Genomic DNA, 23,612 nt, shown 5'->3' with positions numbered 1-23,612 from the left:
CACTGCTGAGGTGGTATGGAAGCCCAGGTTTCTTTGACAGTGGCCTTCAGCTCATCTGCATTTTTTGGTCTCTTGTTTCTCATTTTCCTCTTGACAATACCCCATAGATTCTCTATGGAATTCAGGTCTGGTGAGTTTGCTGGCCTGTCAAGCACACCAACACCATGGTCATTTAACCAACTTTTGGTGCTTTTGGCAGTGTGGGCAGGTGCCAAATCCTGCTGGAAAATGAAATCAGCATCTTTCAGCAGAAGGAAGCATGAAGTGCTCCAAAATTTCTTGGTAAATGGGTGCAGTGACTTTGGTTTTCAAAAAACACAATGGACCAACACCAGCAGATGACATTGCACCCCAAATCATCACAGACTGTGGAAACTTAACACTGGACTTCAAGCAACTTGGGCTATGAGCTTCTCCACCCTTCCTCCAGACTCTAGGACCTTGGTTTCCAAATGAAATACAAAACTTGCTCTCATCTGAAAAGAGGACTTTGGACCACTGGGCAACAGTCCAGTTCTTCTTCTCCTCAGCCCGGGTAAGACGCCTCTGACGTTGTCTGTGGTTCAGGAGTGGCTTAACAAGAGGAATACGACAACTGTAGCCAAATTCCTTGACACGTCTGTGTGTGGTGGCTCTTGATGCCTTGACCCCAGCCTCAGTCCATTCCTTGTGAAGTTCACCCAAATTCTTGAATCGATTTTGCTTGACAATTCTCATAAGGCTGCGGTTCTCTCGGTTGTGCATCTTTTTCTTCCACACTTTTTCCTTCCACTCAACTTTCTGTTAACATGCTTGGATACAGCACTCTGTGAACAGCCAGCTTCTTTGGCAATGAATGTTTGTGGCTTACCCTCCTTGTGAAGGGTGTCAATGATTGTCTTCTGGACAACTGTCAGATCAGCAGTCTTCCCCATGATTGTGTAGCCTAGTGAACCAAACTGAGAGACCATTTTGAAGGCTCAGGAAACCTTTGCAGGTGTTTTGAGTTGATTAGCTGATTGGCATGTCACCATATTCTAATTTTTTGAGATAGTGAATTGGTGGGTTTTTGTTAAATGTGAGCCAAAATCGTCACAATTAAAAGAACCAAAGACTTAAACTACTTCAGTCTGTGTGCACTAAATTTATTTAATACACGAGTTTGACAATTTGAGTTGAATTACTGAAATAAATGAACTTTTCCACGACATTCTAATTTATTGAGATGCACCTGTATGTGTCAGTTGCTAATAAAGGTGCAAGTGATTTAGAAGCACACATTAGCTCTGAGAAGCATAAAGTGTCGTCAGCAAAAGGTGAAAGTTCATCAGGTAAAATAACGGACTACTTTTTGCGACCATGTAAAATTGTTATCACATTGCTTCATTTTCCATGGCCATTCAAAATAATAATAATAGTAAATGAAGGTACACTCATGGCATCAAATATTTTATTTTAGTACATGGACATTCAAAAGAATGTTGGAAATTATTTATTTCTATATATTTATGTTATGCTAATAGAGTGTCTTTTTCACTGTATTAATGTTTGCATTCATAGTAACACTGTTTTGAACCCTATTATTCCACCCCACCCCAAATTTTAGCCAGTTGCATTTATGCAATGTTTTAATTATGTATTTAAATATTAAGGATATATTTATTGAAAAGACGTTATTTTATATAGTCTACTAGTGTTATGCTTTCTATGCTTCTCAGTGAATTTAAGGCCACAACTAATGTTGTAGTTGAGAGGTAAGGCAGCTGGGATCAATTTTAAAGTTAGGAACAACAGAAATACACACACACAAAAATAAACCCATAAAAAAAATTATCCCATAATGCCATAGGACCTGAAGAGTCATTATATTCCAAATGCAGAGTGAGAGACAGTTCTGTGGATGGAAACGCCTTGTTGATGAGAGAGGTCAACAGAGAATGGCCAGAATAAGTTCAAACTGACAAAGTCTACGGTAACTCAGACAACCACTCTGTACAATTGTGTTGAGAATAACATTGAATGCTATTCTGAAACGCGGGTTGTTGCTGTTTTGGTGGCACGAGGGGGATCTACACAATAATAGGCAGGTGGTTTTAATGTTGTGGCTGATCTGTGTATATACCAAGAAAGTTGTTCCTTGTGCTTAAGTTAAACTTGTTTAACAAAACCAGAGCAGATTATTTTCACGGCTGTTGTTATTAAGTCATTCGGGTCACTGGACAATGACCATGAAATCTGTCTAGAATTTGTCTCACCTGCATACCTAAAGAACGTTCTTTTTTTACTTGTCAAAAAAGATAAATGGAGTACATATTCTTGACAGTACGTGATTTCGGACGCAGAGTCTCTTTTCATTGCAACTTGGTGGCGGATCCTTAAAGAAAGAGCACATTTTCACACCGCCACAGTCTATAATTGTTTTTTTTTTTTTTTTTTTTTTAACAACCCAGAGTTGTTCTTTTAATCAAAAAAAAAAAAAAAAAAAAAAAAAAAAGAAAACTTTAAAATCATAAAATAACTTAATGACCATAACTGATTTACACTTTGAAAATGTCACTTGCTCACTATAAAATAAACTAACAGCAGCAGGACCACATGAATCCAAACACAATCTGTGGCACCATTTATTGAATTATCAAGATGCACAAAATTCATGAATAAAATAAATTCATCTGTGATGTCAATGAATAATGGTAGTCCGAGTAAACCTATATAAAATTGCCATCAACAGCAGCTACAATATAATGTGACATTGGCAACAAAAAGATCAATGAAATATTGTTAATGCAATGACCACAACTAAAGCAGTTTCATTGAGTAAAACTATGTCATTAGGAATTTTTCTTTTATTATGATATATTGTTTGATATCGGGGTAAGAAAGTTATCTGGAAGATTAACAACCTAATAACACCAAATCCTATTGTATGTACAAGATTTAATCAGATCCAAAAGTATTAAAGTGAAAAGGTTTTATGAATAGACTTCGAAATATTTATTTTCTACATACTGCCTCTCCTGTGAGATACAGAAAGCAAAGAAACTGAAGTTCAACTAAAGCTAGTAGATGAGCTTTCAAAATGTAGAATCAAATAACATCAGGTCACTAGCCTATCTAACAACATATTTAAAGCTTAGAAAAAAAAAAAAATCTAATAAAATTAAGACACCAAACCAAATCCCATTACATATAATTAATAAAGTAATCAGATTCATAATGAAGCTGCTGACGTGACATCCCAAATTCAGCTCACAGATGCCTTCCACGGCGTTGAAAACTACTTCTTCTCCTTCTTCTTGTCCTACAAGAAATAAAATGGAATTAAATATTGAATAAAAGAAAATGTTGTCATGCTGTTCCACGTATGACAGTGAATTATGATGTTTCAAATACCTTCTCATTCATAGCGAGGATGATGACAAGCTTTCTGAAGATGGTCACAAAGTCCATGAAGAGATTGACACTATGCCTTCATAAAATAAAAAAAATAAAAAAATAAAAAAAACAGCATTAGGTGCAGTTCCCAGTGAATTAACCTTTCACACAGTACTAAATACCACTTATTCTCATGATTTGATTCCGATACCGATCCTGATCCAATCCCAGTGTTGTTTGTTTCTTGATCAGTTTAGAATACTGATACCTCACTGTGTGGAACTGATTGGGAGTACTCTTTTATATGAAAATATGCGCAAGCATCTAACTGCAAATTATTTTAATATAAATGTGTAACCTATTGAGAAAAACTTTGTTAACTAGTCTACTGGATAATGCAGCAGCAAAATTAAAAGTAATTTCAGTGAAAGTCTTCAGTAGAAAACATTAGAATAATAATAAGAATAAAAATTGTAATAATTAATAATAACAATAATAAGTCGTGCCTTCTTAACTTTAAAACCTGTCTTTTATTTTGGTGGAACACTCAAGAAAGTCCTTTAAGTGTGTTTATGTAGCCTAGTTCACAGTAGGTTAATATGCTACTTTAATGGCGCTTTCAATGTTCTTTTATGTAATCTTTTGGAGCTTGACAGTAACGACAATGACCAACACATAATATCGGACTTGGATCAGACTCTTCGGACCAATACCCAAACTGGTTAAAAACGTCAGTATCGGAGCCAATACCGATCCAGAAATCACACAGAACAGCATGCGCAGGGCTCATGACACGCTGCTGTTTTCAGGTCTCCGAGCATCGCACAATATGTGAGTGCTCCACACAAACTCAATCTCAGATGCAGATGCTTTATAGTTTTGTTTGCTTATAACATGCATTAAGGAATGGTACCGGAGAAGCCTTTCCCCAGATTTTGAATGAAAAGTAGTGTTGGGCGATATGACGATATATATCGTGGCGATGATATAAAGTGTCAATCGACAGATTTTGCTACATCATGTACATTGCCATATGGCTTATCTATCAGTGGGCAAGGTTTCACGTGAGACTGAGAGAATTTAAGGAACTTTAAATTAAAAAGTTTTTAGACGGCTGCCCAAGAAAATTCAATGACATTTATCTCGTGTTCTGCGATTTATAAGTACTTAATATGCTTCTCTTCTGACACGAGCAGGCTTCCCGATATTTACAGGAGAGCACAGAGCGGAATCACTCACGCTACTCAATTGTTTTTGACCCAGGAAAAACCCTGAAAAAAACATCCTCACAGCTTGTTATTAAAACAGCGGTGACATCTGTGGTGTAGGTTCACAAAAGCCAACACAGAGCAGAAAAATATAATCTGCAAACTGTCACAAGACGATATTCACTTGTAATGCAAGCAATTTGTTTTATCTTCTCTAATGAAGCGTGCAAAATAATATTATGAAAGCCAAAAGATGCGCTCCTCAATTCGGATTAAGTCGGTATAGAAAAAGTGGTATCAGTGCATCTCTAGGCTACTTTTTCCTACAATCAGAGAGCATTACAACAGATTTTACACAGGAGGAAAACTGATAGCTTGGTCTTTAATATTTTTGCAAATTTACCATAGTTCTTCTGTAGTATCTACAGTTTTAACAGTGGCATTTGTAATAAGACCAAGGTAAAGACAGTATTGGTAATAAGACTCCACACTACCATGGTTATTAACTATGGTTTCTATATAAAAACATAATAATAATAATAATAATAATAATAATAAAAAATAAAAAAAACTGCCATTTTTGTAATGAAATCCAGAAGTAATGTTTTTTTTTGTCAACAAAGACGAGACAAAATAGACACATCATGGCGATACTGTTCACGGGATTGTGATGAAAATATAACAAGACAAAAATTTATACTTCAAGATATTAACAGTGCACAAACACAAGAAACATCTAGAGCAGGGGTATTCAATTAAAGTTTCAAGAGGTCCGGTCTGGACATTTCCTTCCCACCAATGGCCCGGACAATAATATACGGCATCAGTTCGTAGCCATACTGACAATATGGCAATATGTAAGAAAAGACATTTTTTTGCAATAGTTATTATAAATCTCGAAAGTACTTTGCAAAATAAGAACAAAATAAATCAATCCAAAACAGTCAAAAAAGTATCTTAATAACTGAGCTAGGAGAAGGACAGTAAAGGCCCAGAGACAACCCAAGTACTGGGATATAGGCGATCTTCTACAGTTTATACATTATATATATATATATATATATATATATATATATATATATATATATATAATGTAAACACCAATCAGCCACAACATTAAAACCACCTGCCTAATATCGTGTAGGTCCCCCTTGTGCCGCCAAAACAGTTCTGACCCATCTTGTGGACTCCACAAGATCTCTGAAGGTGTCCTGTGGTATCTGGCACCAAGACGTTAGCAGTAGATCCTTTAAGTCCTGTAAGGTGGGGCCTCCATGGATCGGACTTGTTGGTCCAGCACATCCCATTGATGCTCAATCGGATTGAGATCTGGGAAATTCGGAGGCCAAGTCAACACCTTGAACTCACTGTCATGTTCCTCAAAACATTCCTGAACAATTTTTGCAGCAAGGCAGGGCGCATTATCCTGCTGAAAGAGGCCACTGCCATCAGGGAATACTGTTGCCATGAAGGGGTGTACGTGATCTGCAACAATCTTTAGGTAGGTGATACGTGTATGAATGGCACATGAATGCCAGGACCCAAGGTTTCCCAGCAGAACATTGCCCAGAGCATTATACTGCCTCCGCCAGCCTGCCATCTTCCCATGGTGCATCCCGCTGCCATCTCTTCCCCAGGTAAACGACGCACACGCACACTGCCGTCCACATGATCTAAAAGAAAACGTGATTCATCAGACCAGGCCACCTTCTTCCATTGCTCCATGGTCCAGTTCTGACGCTCAAGTGCCCATTGTAAGTGCTTTCGGCAGTGGATAGGGGTCAGCATGGTCACTCTGACCGGTCTGCGGCTATGCAGCCCCATACGCAGCAAGCTGTGATCATGGCCAGCATTACATTTTTCAGCAATTTGTGCTACAGTAGCTCTTCTGTGGGATTGGACCAGATGGACTAGCCTTCACTCCCCATGTGCATCTATGAGCCTTGGGCGCCCATGACCCTGTTGCCGGTTCACCAGTTGTCCTTCTTTGGACCACTTTTGGTAGGTACTAACCACTGCTTACCGGGAACACCCCACAAGACCTGTTGTTTTGGAGATGCTCTGACCAAGTCGTCTAGCCATCACAATTTGGCCCTTGTCAAAGTCGCTCAGATCCTTACGCTTGTCCATTTGCTGCCTAATATATCCCACCCCTTGACAGATGTTCTTATCATAAACAGAGAACTCGTAATTTCAAAGTTTTGGCTGCCATCCATGCCAGAGATGATGGCATCTCTGATTAATAATAATAATAAAAAAAATAAAAATAATAATTATATATATATATATATATATATATATATATATATATATATATATATAATAAATAAATAAAAAAACACTGTTTATTATCAAAAGGCCCAAAAGGCTAATTTTAGAAAGGAAAAAAATCGTTATAGACTAAAGGTGCTCTGGAACCACAATACATTGTCCCGTCACAAACTGAAGATTGCTTCACTTTGCTTAATTCTTATTTTCTGCAGTGTGTCTCAGTGAAAGATGCCAGTATCCATCTATATTGCTGCTCACTGTATATCTCCGCTATGGTCTACTGTCATTAAAGGAATAGTTCACCCAAAACTAAAAATTCTCTCATCATTTACTCACCCTCATGCCATCCCAGATGTGTATGACTTTCTTCTGAAGAACACAAATTAAGATTTTTAGAATAATATTTCAGCTCTGTAGGGCCATACAATGAAAGTGAATGGGTGCCAAAATTGTGACGCTCCAAAAAGCACATGAAGGCAGCATAAAAGTAATCCATAAGACTCCAGTGATAAAATCCATATCTTCAGAAGTGATATGATAGGTGTGGGTGAAAAACAAGTCAATTTTTGCTAGAAATTCTTCTCTCTGCCCAGTAGAGGGCATATGCATAAAGAATGTGAATCACCAAAAACACAAGAATAAGAATGTGAAAGTTAAAGTGGAGATTGACTGAGCAGGGAGGAGAATTTATAGTAAAAATTGACTAAAATATTGATCTGTTTCTCACCCACACCTATCAAATCACTTCTGAAGACACTGATTTAACCACTGGAGTCATATGGATTACTTTTATGCTGACCAATGTGATTTTTGGAGCTTCAAAATTTTGGCACCCATTCACTTGCATTGTATGAACCAAAAGAGCTGAGAAATTCTTCTAAAAATATTCATTTGTGTTCTGCTGAAGAAAGAAAGTCATACACATCCATGATGGCATAAGGGTGAGTAACTATTACTTTAAAATAACTGCGTCTGCAACTCTACTTTGGCGCCTCATGTCGCAAGCCTGGGGAGAGAGGCAACTTGTGCGAAGCGCGAAAGGGCATAAATGAAGCGTGTTCGGTGCTAGAGAAAGAAATTGGAGGATATAGCGCTGAAAGATCAGTGCTATCTACGACCTGAAGGGCTTGCGGTGTATACAGCTCCGTTGTTTTGTTGCGCTGCTCACTTAAAGTGTAGAAACAGTGAGATGGGGCAACCGTTATCATGATGTGTTGTGGTCTAGATGGAACCAATTGGGGGTCTGGACATCTGTTTTTAGAAGAAGAAACATCTAGAAAGAATTGATTCATCTAATTCAACAATCCAGAATTTTTGGTACTTCCCCACTTGAGCTGCGTGAACAGAAAGAGCTGAACACTGACAAAATGAACCAAATGAATGAATTACCTCACATCACGCATCCTATTTATACACTAGATTAATCACTATATCCACAACATATATTACAACTAACATCTGCACAGACAATGAAGCGAATGCAAAGGTGAACTTGAACTAAGTTATGTGCATCAGAATGCATAATTGAATGAAGTTATGTACGTCCACATGCGTCAGAATTTTGATGTGAATACACCATTTCCGTAAAAACGCGCAACACAAATTCCTAAACTGGCTAAAACACGGTAAATCAATCAACAGTCTGTAAAGCATGAAGACTTCAAAATACAGTAACTTATACTTTAGTATATTCATTTTATGCTATTATTTCAGGAGCTCAGGATTTTACAAGTTGTATTTTGTTTGGCACAAGTGGGGTGGTAAAATCACGCACACAAAGTGCTAATGGGCTGGGTCAAGTGCAATTTAATTTGAGGTTCTTTCTCCGGTTACTGCACCGTCGGCATCCTATTATATATTCCACTCCCTGTCAAGAAATATTGATATAAATGAAGACAGCCAGTTCATTCGAATTTGGTCATGTAAATTAACTGTATGCTACGCACTGAAACAATAGAAATATGGACCATTTGTGTCTTACATTCTTTTGCGCAATAACTATGTCCTTGCTGTGAACTCTCTCCCGTTTTGTCTGCCATCATTCCAGTGCTATGGTGTTTAGCAGTGAAATACTACAGAAGATGTGTTTCCACCTGCCTCAAGGAATCTCCTGCTCTGTGACTGTATTGTCAGCTGCAATGCTCTGGACTGCAAAGTATGTGTTGTATGTGTTCTCTATTGGCCTGTCTCACCTGTGGTCTTGACGAAGTTACGGGACACTTGAAACATGCTTTGCTGCTTTCCCATTGTTTATTGTTTTGTATATTTTTTTGTATGTTTCTCTGTTTAACCTTTTATGTTTAATTTCTGTACAGCATCCTTGAGCTTTGAAAAGGTGAATACAAAATAAACTTAATATTATTATAATTAATCATATAATCTACTGACACACAAATCATTGCTAGTTTTAAAAGTGATTGATAGCTCTTTAATATCACCAGCTGGTGGAATCCCCAAACTGCAAATCAAATGCAGGAACTAAGTTTAGACTTTGTGTTAAGAATAGACTTGGTTCCCAGACGTCTTAGCGCAAAGACCTATTTCTCAGGAAAATAGCAAATTGAGCTTTGCAACACTTCATTAACATCCAATACACCCACTTTGCATGTATACACCCACAGATAGCACAAGCACTCCCACCCAAGGCCACTTGCGTGAAAATCCAATAAATCTTTATACATTTTATTTTAAATGTTTGAATATTTGATTAAACTACAATGTTATTTTCATTGACTAAAATAATGTGCCATTTAAGAGTAAAACTGACTTAAATTGATGAATATGACATAAAATATTGACTATATTTAAAGGGCATTTTCATCAAAATACTAAAACATGACTAAAACAAAAAACTAAAAATTAACACTGTTCGCAGCTGTTTATAATGATCTGTACTACGCTTGTGAGACCACTCCGCAAGTAAATGTACCTGCTCTGCGCTCGGACTGCTCTCTCCATTGAGCAGTGCTGTTAACTGGTCCGGGTAGAAGATAGTGATGTAAAGGGGCACACTTTGAAGAATATTTCAAGATCTACAAATCATACTATGTTGTGTTCAAGCTTGTTTGAATCAGGATCACCTGCTGCCATTTCCCATATTTAAATTTTTCAAGCCAAAACACAACAAATAGCCACAATCTGCTCGTTGTATTGTATGGATTTCACACACTAATACTCACTTTAGTTTGGTCTCTGAGTGAAACAAATTTGCTCGTTGTATTGTACTAATTGAGACTTTTCCAACTATAAAACATGGCTTTCTGATCTTTTTGATATTTTTAATAATTCTGAATATGATTGTTGGGATCACATTTTCAAATTATGAAAACGTTCTAAGTTGTCAGCAAATTAAAAAGCAGTGCTTAAGAATTGGTCAGATCAGCTATATGAATTGTAAAGTCAAGATTCTAAGTTTTTAATTTACACCTACAGTATTTTGTGGTTATCAAGCAAGCAGTTATTAAATAATTATTTTCACTTGAAGCAATAACGGACAGATCAGGGTGTAAGATGGTACACAAAACAGTATAGATTTATAATGTCATTGTTTAATTTAAGAGCGTCAGCCAAATGCCTTTAAAAAGCATTGGTTTTCGGCCATAAAACAAACTAAAATGTCTTACCAGATATAATCTTTGTCTCCCATCTCTGCCTTCTCAATGATGAGCTGAGTGTCAAACAGCACAAATCCACACATGACAACCAGACCCAGATAAATATGAGCCTGTAACAAACCATAACACTGTTAGAAACAAACACACACACATACACAAAAAACACTCCTGTAACACGGTTACACAAACAAACAACACTGTTACAAACACTCATGCAACACTGTTACACACTCACAACACAGACCTCTACAATGGCAGTAAATCACTTGCACGTGACCAATTTTTGCACTATGCGACTAAAAAAAATGTATGCTATTAGCCAGTGTCAGGTAAATGTTCAGATTTTACTTGCTAGTGATTGAGTTGTGTAGTGCCAAACAAGTTAAGCACCAAGATCCTTCACTGCATGTTGTGTCGCATGAGCGCACACTCTAAAGGCAATTGACCTTATTTGGCTGCAGTGGATCCTGAGTTGTCAAGGATGTCTTTAGTTTAGCCCTGAAATGCCATAGTTACCTTTACATTGCATTGTCAACTGGTCAAGTTCAACTGTGATTTTGGTTAAAGTTTTCCACGGACTGTTTTCACAACTTTCTCAGTTTTATCTTGTATGGGTCTACAGACTTAAGAGACGTACCACTTGTGTTGGATTTCAATGAAGGTCAAAGTGTTACAGAACTCGAGAGCTTGTAGATTTGAATTTGAGAACTTGTACAATAAATATTTGTACACGAAATTCAATACACATTATGAGAGTAAAAGTTTGGTTTGACTTGGTGTAATGCGCGCCCAAAAATGAGGTCCATGCAATCCATTTTAATGGAAAAATGTCTCTTAATATCCTTTCTGTTCTTCACAGTTGATTATCAATCAAAAAGTAAAAATAAACTAATATATATATATATATATATATATATATATATATATATATATATATATATATATATATATATATACACACACACACACACACACACACACATATACATACACACACCGATCAGCCACAACATTAAAACCACCTGCCTAATTGTGTAGGTCCCCCTCGTGCCACCAAATCAGTGCCAACCCGCATCTCAGAATAGCATTCTGAGATGCTATTCTTCTCACCACAATTGTACAGAGGGGTTATCGGAGTTACCATAGACTTTGTCAGTTCGAACCAGTCTGGCCATTCTCTGTTGTCCTCCCTCATCAACAAGACATTTCCATCTGCAGAACTGCCCCTCACTGGATGTTTTTTGTTTTTGGCACCATTTGGAGTAAATTCTAGAGACTGTTGTGTGTGAAACAGGAGATCATCAGTTACAGAAACACTCAAACCAACCTGTCTGGCACCAACAATCATCCATGCGATTATCTAATCAGCCAATCGTGTGGCAGCAGTGCAGTGCATAAAATCATCAGATACAGGTCAGGAGCTTCAATTAATGTTCACATCATCCATCAAAATGGGGGAAAAAAAATTTATCTCAGTGATTTGGACCGTGACATGATTGTTGGTGACAGATGGGCTGGTTTGAGTATTTCTGTAACTGCTGATCTCCTGGGACCATCTATTCTGAGATGCGGGTTGGTGCCGTTTTGGCAGCATGAGGGGGACACAATATTAGGCAGGTGGTTTTAATGTTGAGGCTGATCGGTGTATACACACAGTACTGTGCAAAGGTTTTAGGCACTTGTGAAAAATGTTGCATAGGAGGATGTCTTCAAAAATAATGCCATAAATAGTTTTCATTTATCAATTAACGTCATACAAAATCAATATTTGGTGTGATCACCTTTGCCTTTAAAACAGGATCAATTCTCCTAGGTACACCTAGACACAGTTTTTCTTGGTTGTTGGCAGATAGGATGTTCCAAGCTTCTTGGAGAATTGCCACAGTTCTTCTATATATTTAAGCTATCTCAATTGCTTCGGTCTCTTCATGCAATCTCAGACTGACTCGATGTTCAGTGGGGGGCACTGTGGGGGCCATGCCTTCTGTTGTAGGGCTCACTGTTCTTCTATTCTATTCTATTTGCAAAAGGAATGTTGGGGAGTCTAAAATGTATATTTCCTATTGACACACTAAAGCTGAAGATATAAATAACCATCTTAAGACAAATGGTTTTGTGAAACATCTTACGTATGTGCTTAAGACTTTTGCACAGTACTGTAAGTATACACTCAGCGACCACTTTAAATAGTGGTGGTGGTGTAGTGGACTAAAGCACTGAACTGATAAGCGGAAGGCTGTTGGTTCAATCCCCACAGCCACCACCATTGTGTCCTTGAGCAAGGCACTTAACTCCAGGTTGCTCCAGGAGGATTGTCCCTGTAATCAGGGCACTGTAAGTCGCTTTGGATAAAAGCGTCTGCCAAATGCATAAATGTAAATGTAAGTACACCTGTACACCTACTTAATCATGCGATTATCTAATCAGCTAATCGTGTGGCAGCAGTGAGTCAGGAGCTTCAGATAATTCAATTCAACCATCAGAATGGGGGGAAAAATGTAAACTCAGTGATTTCATATTTGGCATGATTTTTGGTGCCAGACGTGTTGGTTTGTGTGTTTCTGTAACTGCTGATCTCCTGGGATTGTCATTCACAACAGTCTCTAAAGTATACTCAGAATGGTTCCAAAAATAAAAAACATCCAGTGAGTGGCAGTTCTGTGGACAGAAACGCCTTGTTGATGAGAGAGGTCAGCGGAGAATGGCCAGACTTGTTCGAGCTGACAGAAAGGCTACGGTAACTCAGATAACCCCTCTGTACAATTGTAGTGAGCAGAATAGCCTCTCAGAATGCACAACACGTCTAATCTCGAGGCAGATGGGCTACAACAGAAAAACACTACGTCGGGTTCCATTTCAGCCAAGAACAGAAAGCAGAGGCTGCAGTGGGCACAGGCTCACCAAAACTGGACAGTTAAAGACTGAAAAAACATAGCCTGGTCTGATGAATCTAGTTTCCTGCTGAGGTCCTTCTTTCCCCTTCCGTTCAGAATCTTGCAACTCAAACTCACCTAAGATCTGTATGTAACAAAATATCATATCTGATTTATATAGAGAATGTAACTGGGAATGTTTGGTATCATATGAAAGATCTCAATGTGAGTGGTACAAATGGTTTCATCCTTAAAATAGTACAATATCTGGTAACACAGTTTTGACAATTTAGAGAAATCATGACATCATTATCACCATTACTCAGAATGGCGTGACGACCTGAGTAGCTGAATTCCATTCAATTCCAAATTCCTATTGTATACCATTTGTTTCTGATGTTTATTCTGCCTGGGTATTTAAGGACAACTAGCGCAAGGTTTGAGGAGAATCTGTAGCCAGAACTCCCGCTCAATTGCTGAGTGTCATTTCTATTGTCAGGTATGTTCCTCTAGTATTCTATTTATGCATCTTTGGGTTACATTCTGATCTTTGTAAATTGGCTTTTTTTGATTATATATGATGCAAAGTTTTAATTCCTAACTGGCAAATAAACTGTTAAACTTTGATTTATTCAGGATTCTGTTTGGACTCATGGACTCACACGGGCTGGCTCGCAACATAGTGAATCATAATATATGTGTTGCTGATTGTACCTTATCGTAAAGAAATAACGATACATACCTCTATAAAGAAGAGAGAGTTTGTTTTTGTGAGTTAAAGATGGATCGAAATTTAAGTGAACAAAAGGTTTTTTGGCTTGTTTTCCTGTGTAAATAACTAAAACTCCTTTAAAACAGGGTGCATTTACTCAAGGAGATATACTGCAGAAAATATTACAATTTGCTTTGAGAATGTTGAATATAATCTAGAAAATACTGTATGTGTATTTTGTCTTTGTCTTTTCTTAAGTAAAAACAAGTGAGAAAATACACTTATATACAAAATACACTTATATTCAAGATATATTCTCTGAAAACAGGTCTAAATATCTTATGTTGCTTCTCAGGTAAATGCATCTTGTTTTAAGGAGTTTTAGATATTTTTTTTTAAATGGAAAATAACACAAAAACACTCAATAACAATTTAAGTGAATTTTTTACTGTATTAAACTTTTTGAATTTCCCTGAAATTCAGTGAAGGTTATTTAGAGATATTTTTAAAAGATGCTTTTGTTCTCTTTTTTTTATTTTTAGTAAGCACATATTTTTTTACAACCTCTTAACTCGAGGCATAAGCTGAATTGTAGGTAGGTTAAGAGCTAATGATTAATTGTTGCAATAATCACCCAAATAGTTGAATAATCATTCTAATAATCTTTAGATTAGTTGATTATCAAAATAATCGTTAGTTGGAGCCCTATTTAAATAATGTTTTAATACCGTTTTTTTATTTATTTGTTTCTTTCATTGTATTCTGTTTTTCTGAAATGTGCAGAACTTTGGGTCAACTTCTGTTGCTTTAAATGTGCTATATAAATAAACCTTGACTTTACTTGACAACTATTTAAACTTATTATTATTATTATTATGGCTTGACAAAGCAAACATACTGATCTACTATTTAAACATTATGTTGGCAAGAAAAAGCCAACACACTGTTCTACTATTTAAGCTTATTATAATAATATTTGCTTGAAAAGCCAAAATACTGTTCTACTATTTAAGCTTATAACTATTATTCTGAAACAAAACTAGGAACTCTAACTTCTCCTAGAGCTTTCAAGCTACACACACCAAACTTTGCACAGACATTCAGACTGATCGGACTTACAGTTTCCGCACAGTGGACGATCAAAAACTGGAAAAATCCCATTCACTTACATTGACAGAATTGTCAGATGAGACAAGACTATTCAAACTCCACTGTCAAAATTTAAATGTAAACAGACCCACACAAGGCCTTAAGCTGCTCTTTCTGTCTCATTCTCTCTTTCTAATGTTTCCTCCCTTCTCTCTCTTTCTGTCTCTTTATCTCGCTTTCATGCTAGCAACACCTAGCTACATGCTAAAACATGGTAGAAACATGCTAGCAACATGCTTAAACATGCTAGCAATGCCTAGCTCCATGTTAAAACATGCTAGCAATGCCTAGAAAAATGCTAGCAACATGTTAAAACATGCTAGAAGTGCTTAGCAAAATGCTAACAACACCTAGCTACATGCTAAACATGCTAACAACATGCAAGCTATAAAACATGCTAGCAACATGCTAACAATGCCTAGCTACATGTTAAAACATGCTATCAACATGCCATCAATGCCTAGCCACATGTTAACACATGCTAACAATGCCTAACAACATGCTAACAACACCTAGCAACATACTAAAATGTTTGCAATGCTTAACAACATGCTAGAAACACCTAGCTACATGCTAACACATACTAGCAGTGATTAGCTACATGGTAAAACATGTTAGCAATGCCTAGCAAGACCTAGCTACATGGTAAAACATGTTAGCAACATGCTAGCAAAGCCTACAACTTTTTATCTAAGTAGCTGGTTGTTTTACTGTAATATTTGTAAAACTATCAAACTTCAAAGATGTAAAACTATTTTAAACTTTCAGACAAGGCTTTATCAAGCAAACATAGAAGTTTGTCTACAAACTTTTCAATCTAGTTATTATTTTTCTGAGACCAAAATGTCCAAACGTAACTCCTCCTAGAGCTTTTGAACTACAGCCACCAAACTCGGACAGACCTTCAGACTGTTCTGACTCGTGTTGCTATATCTTTTCTAATTGATCGGACTTAATGTTTCCGCACATGGATGATCAAAAACTGGAAAAATCCTATTCACTTACATTGACCGAATGTTCAGATAAGCCAAGACTATTCAAACTTCAAATGTCAAAAATTAAAAGGTAAACAGACCCACACAAGGCCTTTCATATGCTTCAAGATGCTCTCTCTCTTTCTCTCTCTCTCTCTCTCTCTCTCTCTCATGTGTATGCTGGGAGTGGTGTGTGGGAGAGTGTTTGCTGACTTCTTTTTTGGGCACAAAGGTTTTTAGCTTTGAGGTTAGTTGTTTAGTTGGGGGTTTTTTTGCGGTGTGTGTGTGTGTGTGTGTGTGTGTGTGTGTGTGTGTGTGTAAGGCAGCATGACGTCTACTCCTGTGGTGGGGAGTGTCGCCTCTTGCCTCGTTCCCTCTGAAATGGTTTCAGGTGTGTTCCGTTGGCGAATGCGTCTATTGTGGATGTTCTCCTTGCTGTCGATGAAAAGATGGGTTATGATAATATAAACTCTGCTTCCCAAATGAATAAGGCAGTCTTTTAAAAAAATTAAAATCAAGTAAAAAACTTGATTGAGAGCAGAATATGAGTAAAAGAATCATATGTGCCTATTACACCTCTGTCCGCCCCAGTCACAATCTCTAATGTGCCTTCGTTCATTGGCAATGAGATTATCAGTAAAGAACTGACTAGATTTGTTGCCGGCTCAGTAAAAGTGATTCTGCTAGGTTGTAAAAATGCTGTCCTTAAAAATGTACTCATCTTTTTTAAACAAGCTTATATGTTTTTGAACTCTTCGACACTTGTGGTGTCTTTTCGGGTGTCTCTGAAAGCGGGGATATTGGAAACCATTGTTTCACCTCCCTACACAAAGCACGTAGTACTAAGGAAGAAGACCCACCTATAATCACGGTATCTGAAACAGAGCAGCTGGATTGGCCGCAACTGTGATGGAAAGTGCACAGAAGCAACCCAAACTAGCTGATGGACAAACAGATGTTAACACAGAGGAAAGGCCAACTATTTTTGAGAAAATTGTGATTGACGCTGAGCAGCCAAGTTGTAGTGATGTCGGTAAGAGTGAAAGTAAAATGCTAGTGGCTCCAGGCAACAGAAGAGAGTTTTAGAGATGACGATTCATGTGCTGATGTTGATGTGGCAAACTGTGGAAGTGATTTGTATAAAGTATAGCAGATTAATGCTTTCTTGGATGAAACAAAGGGTAAAAGTGTTGAACTCGATAAGTTTTCCCAGGATTTAGATAAATTTGCATTATCCATGATGAAAGCATTACAAGAATGTAGCCTAGAGGTACTCTCTCAACAGAAAAGGTTTTGATTTATAAAAAAAAAAAAAAAAAAAAAAAACATAACGGCAATTAGACAAGGAGGAAAACCGGTCAGGGCTGTGAAAGGTAAACTAAAATAAGTGCACAATGTGTTTGTCTCTTTCTTGGCTATCTTCTCACACTACTGCTTTTTTCTACCATTTTACCCTATTTTATTATGGATGTACTAAGATTGGGTAGACCCATTGAAAAGAAGGTGGGAGAACTTCAATGGAGAATTTTACATGGGATTTTAGCTACAAACAGACACAAAGCATGCTTTAATATTTCAGACGATGAGGTTTTTTTTTATTTTTTATTTTTTTTGTGAAGTGTCTGAAACGGTTTTTACATTTTATTAAGTGTCGATTTTCAAGTTTAACAGAAGTTTGGAGTGTACAGTTTATAGGAAGTTTTAACCAAGCATTGTATATTTATGGACAAATATTCAACAAAAAATAAATCTAAAGTGGTTTTATTACATTTCTTATATGGCGCAGCAAAGTTAGCACTATGGTGTACAAGAATAAATAAAGTAGAAGGGAGGGGAGTAGACCCTGAGAGGTTTTATAAAGAAGAGATTAATGATGGAATATGCCTATTACAGCCTCATCAATGATATAAATTCCTTTTTTATGTATGGGGTGTTTACACTCTTCTATGTGAGCCTGATGATCAGTGAAGTTTTATATTTAACACCCTAGTAACCACCTAGCAATGCCCTAGCAACAACCAAGACCACACTTGCAAATGCCAAACAACCACCCAGAACACTGTAGTAACTGACTAGTAACCACCCAGAACACCCTAATGACCACCTAGAACACCCTGGCAACCATCTAGCAACCACCCAAGCATCTACCTTACCTTGCAACAACGCAGAATGCCCTAGCAACTAGCTTACCTAGCAACACCCTAATGACCATCCAGAACACTCTACCTATCTACCTACCTATCCCCAAGCTTTTAAACTTTTTTTTAAACTTTCAGACAAGGCTTTGTCAAGCCAACTTCAAAGTTTGTCTACAAACATTTTAATCTAGTTAACATTAGTTTACATTAGTTAACATGAACAAACAATGAACAATACTTTTACAGCATTTTTTAATCTTGGTTTATCTTAATTCCAACATGTACATTTTGTAAATAAAAAGCTGTTGATCTTTCGTTATGTTAAACTAATAAATACTGTAAAAGAATAGTGTTCATTGTTAGTTCATGATACCTAATGCATTTACTAATGCTAACAAATAGAATCCTAATGTAAAGTGTTACAACAAAAATGTACTTGTCAACGACGATTTTTACGGACACACTGGAGGATACTAAAGCACACATTCACACAAACACTCACATAAACACTCGCGCTCCACTCTTACACAAACACTCACATAACACTGTTACACACACTCACAACACTGTTACATGCACCCATTCACATAACATAAACTACTTTTATACAGTCATGTATTGTGGCATACCTTAAAAAGCACAACTGAGGAGAAGAACATGTTGAAGAAAGACACCAGCAGAAGAACAGACAGTCCTGACATCAGAGTGCCTTGAAGAGAAAATGTTACAATTTAAATTAGGGTTGTCACAGTTCCAATACCTTTGAAGTTTCATGATTCACCATACCAATTTCTAGGAATGAGACAATATATAGAATTTAGAAATATCGCAAACCAAAATAAAAGAGAACCGATATATATATATACATTGTTTTCTGTCTATGTCATCATAAATTAAAACCTGTCAACCATCCAAATCTCTATCACTTTTTTCTACACTATTTACTGGGTTCGCACAAGTCCTTGAAGTGCTTAAATTGCTTGAATTTAGTCTTCAGAAATGTAAGTACTGCGATAAAAAAATGGAAAATCCAATTTTTGTTGAAAATGTGCTTAAGTGTTTGAAATTAAAATGGAACTTCCGTATAATGTGTGTCCATCAAAGATGAGATCCACTCACTCCAGTTCCGTTGAATAATGCATTATCTAATGTCCATTTTGTTCTTTACAGTCAGTTGTTGATAAAAAAGTAAAAAGAAACATTCATTCTAATAACACACATCACAGATGCGGTAATGACACCATGCAACTCCTCTCTCATTACTGTGCTCTTAACAGAAACACTTGAGATGCTCTTTGAACTGCCACTATTCTTAAAGAGACAGCTGCATTTTAGCCCTCATTATAAAAATGAATGTAAACTCAAGTGTATTTAAAACAGTGACAGCTTATACCATTATAATGTGCAATTTTGTGACATAAAAGTAGGGCTGCATCTAAAAATTATTTTGATAATTCATCTTTGATTATTTTTTTCATTAATCACATTTAAAAAAAATATATTATTTCATGTATTTTAATAAAAAGGATTTTATGAAACATATATGATCAAGGGTGTAATGATTCACTCATTTCACTATTCTGTTCAATTCAATACTCTCGTGATACTTTAAACAGAGCTTGAATCAAGTTAATTCATGAAAAGTTAAGTTTGGATGGGTTCATTATTATTTTTATTTTTTTTTACTTTTAAGACAGTTCATTTACCTTACTTTTAAATCTTAAAGGAACAGCTACCCCAAAAATGAAAATTCTCTCATTATTTACTCTAATGTTGTACCAGATGTGTATGGCTTTCTTTCTTCTGCAGAAGACATCAGTAGTCTCCTTGGCAATCAGGATTTCAAGATCGATAACACTTCCAAGCACCATCTAGTGTTCTACATATGCGTCAAGCACTAGGAAATGCAATCAAGCTTGAAATCATGATCATGCCTGGAGAATGCAATGGCAAAAAGTACATTTATAAGGGAGTTACATTTTGGTCTAATCTAACCCAAAACAGATTGGATCGCTTCAGAATACATAGATTAAACAACTGGAGTTGTATAGATTACTTTTATGCTGCCTTTATGTGCTTTTTGGAGCTTCATATTTTTGGTCACCATTCACTTGAATTGTATGGACCTACACAGCTGACATATTCTTCTAAAAATATTCGTTTGTGTTCTGAACGCAATTTATTCAGTTTTGTTAATGTTAATAAAAATACAATTGTTCATTGTTAGTTCATAGTGCATTAACTATTGTTAACATATATATCTTTCAATTTTTAAAATGTATTAGTATATGTTGAAATTAACTAACTAAGATTAATAAATGGTGTAAAAGTATTGTTCATTGATAGTTCATGTTAACTAAGTTTAACAAATGGAACCTTATTGTAAAGTGTAAACATCTTTTTTAACACTTTACTCCTGTGCCTCAATAATGTAATGCATTTTAATGATCTGAATGATTTTTTATTTATAATTACTTAAATATAACTATTCATAATTATTTAATCATAATATACTGATTTATTGCTATTTTAGGGGCTTTCTCAACAAATATTTATATATGCGATTAACTGTGATTAAATCGATTAATTAATCGGCATACCAAGTAATTAATTTGATTAAAAAATGTAATCGATTGACACCCCTAATTATTATATATTATATACAGCATTTTATTCAGTAGTTTAATATAGTACAATCATCTGTAAACGTAAATGTTCTCTTGCTCAGTGCAGGTTCACTTTCGCGCTATGTGGGCATTGGTTCTCTCGTGCGGACAAATTGCATTTTTTCCTGGTGCTGCCTGTATTACATGTGCTTACATAATGAGGGCAAACCATCTAAAACACTTTAAAACCTGCAGACTTTGAGCTCTGAGACATCGGTTTGATATCCATGAAAGCTGCACAACTGATTATATTGACACTGATATCGCAATATGATGTTGCACAATTACTAAACCACAAAACACAGTTTTATCAATATGACTGTACTGCCATTTTCTGTTGCGATCATTTGACTGACGTGGATGCAGGTGCGCTCGCTTGATTAGTGAAGTTTACCTGAGACTCGCTTGTGGAAAGGACAAATGAAATGAAAATATGCGTCTGATTTTGAATTCATAAAATGTATACATTATAAAACACAGAGAACAACAGTAAAATGTAAGCTATGTGCTGGAGAGAAACAACTCTCAAGTGCATCAAACAGCACAAGCACTCTTTCAACACACCTGATGCAGAAACATGTCCACATTAAACCGTATGCTTATGATCTGCTCTGAAGAGTTTATAAAGGGCTCCAGTAGGCTGGACAACTTGGCTCGTGTTTTTTCCGCTTCATCTTGTTCATGTCATTTCTTAAATAAATTATAATGCAAACACATTTTTCACTACAGTAAAGTAACATCACTGATGGAGCTTCTCTGTGGATGCCTGACATATCCAGCTATTCGATAAAGAAATTAGTTAGTGATTATTTTCATTTTCTATTTTTATTGATTTTATAGATTAGTTGTTGCAGCACTATATATTGAGAGAATATATAATTTTTACATAAAATGTGAAGCTGACGTGATTATAATAATGATGACAAATTACAAAACAAACTAAAATATAAACTTTCACATACTAATATACTGGTATATATAAAGAGAGAGAGAGAACACTAGGCTAGGCTAGGGATAGAAACAAATACAACATGTTATAGAAGATGTTATATGTTGCAACCCATCATATTTTTCAGGACAGGTTATGTTCAGTTTTATTGCTTGTTCTGCATTCCTCTTAGCAACTCACTTCAGGCTTAAAACTGTCAGTAAGGTAAAAGTAATTCATCTGACTTGTGCATCAAATACCAAGCCTTCTGAAATTGTATGATCACATTGCATGATGACAGACCACAATGTAAGTTGTCATGATTAGGGATGCACTGATCCCGCTCCGATACTGAAGCTTTTAGATGGATCGGGTATTGGTCCGACGAGCCCGATCCAAATCCGATACGGTGTTAGTCATGTTCATTACATTCAAGCTCAAAAAATGACATAAAAGAACCATAAAAACACAATTAAAGTAGTTCATATGGCTCGTGCATTTTATTCAAAGCTACTTGAAGATGTGCGATAGCTCTGTTAATCACAAAAGGCTGTGTTTAATAAGTAAATATATAAAATGCAGGCGCAGCTCCAGCGCATCAGTGAATGGCGCTGCTTGGTTTACACACACACACCCGCGGTGCGTAATATTTGAAAACATCACAGATGAGGATGCTAAAAAGTTCAGTTCACTTATAATATGCATTTAGAATGGCACTGAAGATGCTTTTTTTTGTTTTGTTTTTTTTACCAGAATTTGAATAAGAAGCAAATTAAACTACTGTGAACTAGGGATGTGCGAGACTAGTCGACTAAATGGTTCAGATGCTGCTAGTCGACACTGGAATTACTAGTCGGTTAATATTTCCCCCCATTAAACTGATAATAATTTTTACACATTTACGTTTGGCTTTATATTTTTATAGAGGCTGCACTTAAATTACTGTCATATTAATGTTACATATTTTAAATAGAATTAATAATACAAATATTATTTTAAAAAAAGAGGACATCTGGAACAGATTCAAAGTTTCATTTCACCTCTGGCTGCGCGTGCTTCTTCCCCCTCTCTCTCGCGGCACGCGCAGGAGAATGTCCTCTCACTAGACAAGCAAACTCAGCAAAGTAGTTATGAAATCACTTCGGTGGTGTGGGAATCTACTTTCCAAATGTTTGAAAGTCCCTAATGATGTTTTCACATTTGAGTCTTCTTTACATCTGTGCATTTTCCACTGAGCGGGCTTTTTCAAGCGCAGGACAGGCGCCTCAGGTGAGTCAAGTCCCATCTTTCACCAGACCATGTCGACGTGTTAATTTTACTCATCAAAAAATTATGCTTTTGAGTTAGTAGCCTAGAAAATAACTATTTTAGACTAGGTATGCAATTTTTTTAATCTGCTGATTAAGAAGGCTATTTTCAACGAGGTGCCGACTGCTTATCGTGTTAAACTATCTTTTATTCTGTGTGCACGTCATGCTTAGAATACATTAGGTTTATTGCAGACTACATCACAGGCCTATTTTTTCTATCCTATAGCTACTTTTAACTGTTATTGGTTAACGTTATTTACCGAACAGCTGTCATACTAGATCAATGACTAATGCACGACTGCACGTCGTGAAATACGCGCAAATTTTCAGCACATTTTTTTCTCTCTCTCTCAAAGATTTGGCTTAGTCTACCTGTTAATTATTTTCAACAATGTCCTGACTGTTTTAATATGTT

The 23,612-nt window shown here is 36.4% G+C and overlaps 1 protein-coding gene across 1 annotated transcript in view; it reads right to left on the bottom strand.

The window, feature by feature from the left end:
• Nucleotides 1-2,589: 2,589 nt before the first annotated feature.
• The window catches only part of tegt (testis enhanced gene transcript (BAX inhibitor 1)), a 39,338-nt gene continuing 18,315 nt past the window's right edge, over nucleotides 2,590-23,612 (bottom strand). Inside the window, exons 7-10 of the mRNA XM_051672383.1 lie at nucleotides 18,923-19,002; nucleotides 10,457-10,557; nucleotides 3,373-3,448; nucleotides 2,590-3,280 (exon numbers count right to left, since the gene is read on the bottom strand). Of these exons, the coding sequence (XP_051528343.1) occupies nucleotides 3,257-3,280; nucleotides 3,373-3,448; nucleotides 10,457-10,557; nucleotides 18,923-19,002 (281 nt within the window). The 3' untranslated portion in view covers nucleotides 2,590-3,256. The remainder of the gene's footprint in view (nucleotides 3,281-3,372; nucleotides 3,449-10,456; nucleotides 10,558-18,922; nucleotides 19,003-23,612) is intronic.

This window comes from Myxocyprinus asiaticus, chromosome 35 (genome assembly GCF_019703515.2).
Source record: "Myxocyprinus asiaticus isolate MX2 ecotype Aquarium Trade chromosome 35, UBuf_Myxa_2, whole genome shotgun sequence".
In the NCBI taxonomy this organism is placed as follows: Eukaryota; Metazoa; Chordata; class Actinopteri; order Cypriniformes; family Catostomidae; genus Myxocyprinus; species Myxocyprinus asiaticus.
The sequence above is the reverse complement of the archived record's forward strand: the minus strand, read 5'-3'. Positions and strand labels throughout refer to the sequence as shown.